The 7755-nt window shown below is 37.4% G+C and overlaps 1 protein-coding gene across 9 annotated transcripts in view; it reads left to right on the top strand.

Annotated features, from left to right (window-relative positions):
* Positions 1 to 1860: 1860 nt before the first annotated feature.
* Positions 1861 to 7755, top strand: part of LOC127455485 (MAX gene-associated protein-like) — a 29523-nt gene continuing 23628 nt past the window's right edge. For 4 of the 9 annotated variants that reach the window (XM_051723425.1, XM_051723424.1, XM_051723423.1 and 1 more), the window contains exons 1-3: positions 1865 to 2255; positions 5784 to 5829; positions 5934 to 7092. In XM_051723425.1, the coding sequence (XP_051579385.1) occupies positions 5999 to 7092 (1094 nt within the window). In that variant the 5' untranslated portion in view covers positions 1865 to 2255; positions 5784 to 5829; positions 5934 to 5998. Of the gene's footprint in view, positions 2256 to 5783; positions 5830 to 5933; positions 7093 to 7755 lie in introns of all 9 variants that reach the window. The other 5 variants (XR_007899680.1, XM_051723420.1, XM_051723419.1 and 2 more) reach the window with 5 other exon arrangements.

Raw genomic sequence — 7755 nt, 5'->3', positions numbered from 1 at the left:
TCAGGATCAGCAATAAAGACAAAAGTACAATTTTCAAGACACAGGAGAATAACCAACAAAATTCTATACAAAAAAGAATTATACAATAAGAACAGGTTAAAGTAAAAAAGAAAAACCAACACATGACAGAGAAACACAGACATAACTCAAACACATACATATACAAAGGAAAGCACCTAGTTACCCGGGGTTTCTTTAAATAATTCTCCATAATGTTTAAGAAATCTTTGAGTTTTTTTTTTTTTTATTTTTTATTTTTTAATTCATTATAAAATTAAGATATTTTATGAGTGATCTTAATCCAATGATAAAATGGGGTAAAGATAACAGGCAGTTTTGAAACTTCTGTTTATGAATGAAGAATTTAGCATACAGTATAATAAAATTGACAGTATATTCAAAACCAAAAGGTTTATATGCAGTATTGTTATAGTAAAAATATATATATATCTTTCATGCTAAAGGATTGTGTGTCATATTGGTAGAATCAAATAGGTGGGAGCCAAAGTCAGACCAAAATTGTTTGGATATAGGACAATAAAAAAACAGATGGCGAGATGTCTCTTCAACTTGTCTACAAAAAGAACATGAACTGTCAATGTCCACATATTTGGAGATGATAGAGTTAACAGGATATATTTTGTGTAGAATGTTGATATATATTTCCTTGGCCTTGTTGGAAAATCAATATTTTGTGTTATGAAAGAGCGTATGGTGACATAGCATCTGTGGATGTTTATGTCATTCAATATTATGTTTTAAAATTTAAATAATAAAATGACATACTTTGAGATTGTTCTTAGCATGTTGTCCTATGCCCCACACTATTGGGAGATGCTATGTGTTACTATTTGCTATGACTTTAATTCACTTTTTTCTTCTGTAATGCACCAAGTTCTATTTCCTTCGGACCAGCAACATCCAAAGACTGGCTTTATATAGCTCTGTCGAAAGACATGCTGTCTTTCTCTTTTCTTTTGCTTTTACCTTTGTCGAAAATGTACCATTCCTCTGGAAAAGACGACAAAGGGTATCACCAAAAAAGCAAGAGAGTCCAATGAGAACCAAATTTCCCTCAAACACTGCTTGTGATAAACATTATCCACTGCCATAAGAACAAAGTCGTAATCCAGTGAAAAGACTATATTTTTACGTTAAACCCAGAAGCCCCATTATAAGGAAATACTTATGCGCCATAGGTAAGACCTACACATAATTTATCTAAAGCATCAGTAGCCGTAAACGTCTACAAGCAAAGTAACGGTGTCATAGTCAAAACACAAAACAAAGTTTAGCCTTAACATTTAACGATATAAACGATCGTTGTTTTAATACATTAAGCCACTTTCCCCCCTTTCGTTATAACGATTGTATACGAAAAAAGTAACGTAAATTATTGCGATTTGAGTTTAGATCATAGACTAATTGATTTATCTGTGGACGGTATTTATGATCAAAAATGTCTTCCACTGTTTCAGTACATTAAGCAATATTAAACTGTCCTTATAAGGGTTTCTATGGAGGAGAAAACGCTCAAGTAAAAATATTGTTCTCCTTGGATTATGGTGTCCTTGTTTTGGCAGTACATAGTGGAATTTGGTTCTATTTTGTCGTTGTTTCAATCCACAATGAATCTAAAGCTCGTTTCTGTGGGTTTCCTTCAAGTCAGAGGGAAAAACGGATGTTTTCCTCTACTACAACATTCATCTTTCGACTAAAAATCGACGAGGTACGGTCCGCATCGGGCTAGCCATGACGTAAACAAAGGCGTTAAGTTAACGCATGCGCCGTACAACCGACGAGACTGTTCAGTCAGAGGATGCGCATGTGCACGGGATCCACACGTCCTCATGTGCTGTTTTGAGCTGCGGCGCCATGATGTCACGGCCTGTACGTAAACCTTCGAGGGTGAGACGCACGGTGTAATGATGTGAGAGTGGAGAGAGAGAAAAAACAACATACACGAAGACAGGAGAGACAGTATGCATATTATGCATTTCATATTGACAAAAGGTAACGGTGCGATCCGGATACATCGGTATCTTTTAAAGAAATCGGGAAAAGGTGGCCGAACAAGGTGTTTTTTACTCATTAATTCGAGGCTAGAGCAGATCATCTCGCAGCGAGCTCGCCTCAGATTCGCCCGCCATTCAACATGGTTCTGCGTGCACGCGCCATCAGCGCCAACTGTTAGTTCACTGGCCGATTAGAGACACGCGCCGTCGACGAAAAACTCGACGCCCGTTACTCAAAAGGTGACTGAAACTCAATTTCTTGACTTTGAATGGTCAAATAACATCTATGTACGTCCGTAGCTGTCGATAATGCCACAATAATACACCTGGCAAATTAGGTAATTTTGGCAGTGTAGTAATGTTGAGATCGTGCGCCACTAGGCTGTGGGCCCTCTCGGTTTTCAAGCGTACGTCGCGTTATATATGCGTTATACAGACCAATCTTCGCATGATTCAGTTTTTGTTATTATCATGGGGTGTGCATTAAGAATGTCACTTGGGTCTTGTGCTATTTAAAAGCCAAATGGTTGCTGAGGTGCTAACATTGCGTTGACATGCATAATACCAGTTTTGGTTTGAGCATATATAATTTTTTTTTTTTTTTGGACAAATAAACAACAACCTAAATTATGAATAAAACGTTTATTGAGTTTGTCCCTACCACAGCATAATTTTTTATAGGAAAATAATTTTTCGATGCTTCAATTTTTTTTTTTATGTTCTTTTTTTGTTGTTTCCAATTGTGCATGGAAATGTGTTAACATGTTATACCTAATTCGAATCAGTGCCTTTAGATGCAAATACTGGTGTGTTTTCTCCATTAAGCACCCATATACATTATATAAACCCTAGCTTTTGCAATCATGTAAGTGGCCATTTGAGGTTAACTGCAATGGGAGCACTCACACAAAATGGCACAGTTGAAATGTAGTTCATTTGGCCATATAACAAAAAAACTATGTTGTTAAATATGCCATAGCTTTTGTTTCCGACATTGCAGTTTTGCTCTCTCATCTACTGATTGGCAGAAGAAAATATGTTAATAGTATGTTTGCTGTATGCAAACATTGGGTAAATTAATCAATTACAAGCAAGTCTTTGAGGTAAAATCTAGTGCTAAGCATAACTAGTCAAATAGCATATTCGAAAAGGAAAGTCAGAGTAATTACACAGCGCAAATAGTAGTACAGTGGTTATTACAGTCTGATATATGTGGAGTATAATGGGTCAATTATATGAATTGGCTTTTATTCTTAGGCTATTTTTACAGGTTTAAAATGCAAGTACTGTATCATAGTATTGTTACATGTAGCGTAGCTTTGGGATGTTTGATTTATTTGAATAAATTAACCATTTAGGATGTTTTTTGTAAGTGTTTGTGTGTGTGTTTTAAAAACAGTTTGGTGTGACCATTAAATTTATAATGGAAGTTAGTGGGGAAAGCCTTTGCACTAGCATTAAAAGCATTTCGAAAGTATAATCAAAAGACATGAACATTATAAATGTTAACATGTGGCTGGTGTGATAGGATCAATTACCAACCTTGTGTGTTCGATCTAATCTTTCAACTCCTGTCATGACTGTGTAAAGACAGTAAACCTGGCCCTTTTATTGTTGTATGCACATTACCCACAAAGGACTGTTCACATGGAACAAACCCACAGCAATGATGTTGGAAATACATAACTAGAAGTTCATCTGCCTGAGCTCATAACATGTAAAACATTTTTTTTAAACAAATGGTATGCAGTTCCATATAACCATTAGACATTAATCAGGTTAGATGCTATATTTATTTTCTCATGATTGAAAACAAGACTGTGGGAATAGACATACAGTCTGTTCAAGCGGTCTTACTGATTAAGACCTTCATGTTGATCGTTAAGCTGACGAAACATGACGTGCTCTTGAAAATGTATAATACAACCCATTGAATAGTCTGTACGGTTATCCCTTGCAGCCTTGTTTGCAATCGTGAAGAATTTAAAATGGCCTCTACCCTGACTAAGAGTCCAAGCCTTTTCAGTATTGAGAATGAATTGTTTTATACATAAAAAAATATTTAGTATGATTTTTTTTTAACTTTTGTCAGTAACCTACAATATAGTGTACTGTACAATATAAGTACATTTTAATTGTTTAAGTTGGTTTAATTTCTGTTCCACTAAGATCACAGCGCAAGGTTTTGCACAGTTCTACCACCCCTCTCACCTTTACCACTCTTCACCCATCCAAAAACGTTCAATTATTAAATATGTATGCATGCATACAAAAGGCTTGAACAGTAACCACAAGACTCCAGATGTTCAACTGTTTTTTGTAGCTCAATAGTAAGAGCTTACTTGTGTACCAATACAGAGCTCTGTAGCTAAAAAATGTTTGCAAACTAACTTGGAAATCTTGCCAGCAGCATTAAACTAGTCCTAATAAGCTAATGTTAGCAAAGTTGGTGACAGAGCCAGGTTGAAACAGTGAGACTTTAAAGAATCCCAGCAGTTCCGTTTATTTGTGTTTTACGGCATTCTCTGTCATTTGTACTCAGGAAAGCCTTCTGATTTTGGTCCTGGTAATTGGTGAAAGCAAAAGACATTCCTTTTGTTCTTTACATTAACTGCCATTGCTTAGCTAAAGTAGTCAATTCCCTGCTACAAACTCATTACTGGTATTTCCACCCCCAACTCATACCATTGGTTGAGCCAGAAGTTCGTAAGTGTAACAATTTAAAAAGATCAGCCATGTTTACATCCTTTGGCTAAGTCAACTGGACAAGTAATGGTTTGTCTCTGCACAGTAAGAAGTATTTTAATGTATACAAATTACATCCTTACCCTAAAAATATTTTTTGTGCATTACAATTAATTGGGTAAGAGCTTCTGTAATAGTAGTGACCTTGGGTTATCTGCATGCAGCTTTGTAATCGAGTAAGTGCACTATTCTAGAATGTTCTTGCTCTGAAGTAGCATGTAAGTACTAACCAAACAGCTCTGAACTCAAGCTGAACTAGGGTTGTTTCAGTCATGAATGACTATGTTCTTGAACTAGCCCTGTTGCTTTAGTTGAATGACACAATTACCAAAACCCTGGTGTTAGATACTCAATGGGCACCATATACTGGTGTAACTATGTAGCCTACAGCCAAATGTCATTCAGGATATCATGGCTGTATCTTGTATGCTTTTTCCTCCATTAGACAACAAAACTTAAGTAAATACTGCAAGTCTTCTTATGATCAGTGCCTGTATATTTCAAGTGTCCTGAAGACCTTGATTAGCTGAAGTGTGTTTGGTTATGGTTGTGGCTAAACTCTGCAAGAAGGATGTCTTCTAGGAGCAGGGTTGAAAACCCCTGGTCCAGTTTATATATATATATATATATATATATAAAGTCTAGGACATACTTTTATATTTCCTTAAAGTGTATGGCATGTGAATTGGTGATACATTTGTTGTGTTGTCCTTATTCGTTATGTATTCAGCAAACATGTGGCAAAGTTGTTCAGCAATTCAGTTTGTGTTGTCAGCTTCAATTTGTTGTGTATCCCTACCTTCAATGGACCACTGACCAACTGCAACAAGCCTTCAATGCTTTATAAATGGAAATTGCCCTAGGTGCCTTAATCGTTAAAGAACCTAGAGGGCTATGGGGGGAAAACCACTTTTTACTTATGTAGTCCACAAAGCACTCTACACACCAATCTGCTGGTTCAGACATCTTAAGGTTGACAACAAATCAGGTGATACATGTCTGGAATAAACTTGTCTTTAACAGATATATGCATGGAGGCCAAGCATCTCTGCTACTTGCAGTTATTTTGGTAAATAAGTACACAAAAATAGATTTATTATGTTTAGCCTTTCAGTCACTAGTAATCAAACATGCTTTGACCATGCTGTGTCATGTATGTCTTGTTTTCTTAAGGATATAGACCTGAAATACCCTGATGTTAGAGGGTCAGAAGCTATCCAGATGACTTCTTAATTCCCATGGCCAATACAGAGAAGCAGGGTGCAATGGTGCTTCATGAAGAGGGCATGACTGCCCCTAAACTGGCACCTCCCACTACTTCTGCACCTTCCCTCTTTGTTGTTCTCAAACAGTTGCACCCTGGTGAAGGTACAAAAGACAAGAGCAGTCTGTTGACAATAAATGAGGCAAGTAAAGTGATGAAATCTACAATCAGCTCTGCTGTAATGGGCAGCCATGCAACATCATCCACATCACTTGTAGACACCAACACCACCACACAGGCAGAAAACGTGCCAGCAGATACTAGATGTAAGGGCATCACAGTTACACTGGACAACAATAGTATGTGGAATGAGTTCTATAGATGCCAGACTGAGATGATTCTGACAAAGCAAGGTCGTAGAATGTTCCCTTGTTGCCGCTTTCGTCTCTCTGGTATGGAACCCTTCCAGAGTTACTTGCTGGCAATGGATATCATTCCAGTTGATAACCACAGATACAAATGGAGTGGGAAAGGATGGGAAACGAATGGGAAAGGTGACCCTCATGTTTCACGTTTGTTTGTACACCCAGAATCCCCTGCTACCGGCCTACACTGGATGCAGTACCCTGTTTCATTTTATAGACTGAAGGTTTGCAATAACACCTTGGACCAGGATGGCCATATTATTTTGCACTCAATGCACCGGTACCTTCCTCGACTTCATGTCATACCTGCAGACAAAACCACTGAAGACATTCAAATTGACAGGCCTGATGTCATAACACTTAGTTTTTCTCAGACCGAGTTCTTTGCTGTCACCGCCTATCAAAACCTACGCATCACTCAACTCAAAATTGACTACAACCCCTTTGCCAAAGGTTTCAGGGAGGATGCTGTTAATGCCCGATCTTCTAAGTCCAAGAATGGAATATCCAAAGAGGAACCAGAGACTGACCTCAGGCTAAGTAGGGAGACAACAACTTTGAATAATTTGAAAACTCTGTTCATGAAGAGAAATGCTGCTGTGAAGGTCAACAGGGATCAGAATGTTCCAAGCCCGACAAATGGGGAAATGAAAGTTGTTAATGGTGATGCTCCCATTGTAGACAGAGATGTTAAAAGTTTGTGGTAAGCCTAGTTTTATCTACATTTATAAAGATGTATATAAATAAATGTTTTGAATAGAAGAAGTTGAATGCTTTAGTTTTAATCAATTTAAGCCAGAAACATTCTCTGCACAGGTACAGTTGAAGTCATTAGTTTACATACACCTTAGCCAAATACATTTAAACTCAGTTTTTCACAATTCCTGACACTTAATCGTAGAAAACATTCCCTATCTAAGGTCAGTTAGGATTACTATTTTAAGAATGTGAAATTCCAGAATAATAGTAGAGAGAATTATTTATTTCAGCTTTTATTTCTTTCGTCACATTCCCAGTGGGTCAGAAGTATACATGCACTTTGTTAGTATTTGGTTTTAAATTGTTTAACTTGGGTCAAACATGTTGGTAGCCTTCCACAAGCTTCTCACAATAAGTTGCTGGAATTTTGGCCCATTCCTCCTGACAGAACTGGTGTAACGGAGTCAGGATTGTAGGCCTCCTTGCTTGCACACACTTGTTCAGTTCTGTCCACAAATCATCGGATTGAGGTCAGGGCTTTGTGATGGCCACTCCAATACCTTGACTTTGTTGTCCTTAAGCCATTTTACCACAAATTTGGAGGTATGCTTGGGGTCATTTTCCATTTGGAAGACCCATTTGCGAACTAGCTTTAACTTCCTGGGTG

The sequence above is a fragment of the Myxocyprinus asiaticus genome, chromosome 17 (assembly GCF_019703515.2).
Source record: "Myxocyprinus asiaticus isolate MX2 ecotype Aquarium Trade chromosome 17, UBuf_Myxa_2, whole genome shotgun sequence".
Lineage (NCBI taxonomy): Eukaryota > Metazoa > Chordata > Actinopteri > Cypriniformes > Catostomidae > Myxocyprinus > Myxocyprinus asiaticus.
The sequence above is the reverse complement of the archived record's forward strand: the minus strand, read 5'-3'. Positions and strand labels throughout refer to the sequence as shown.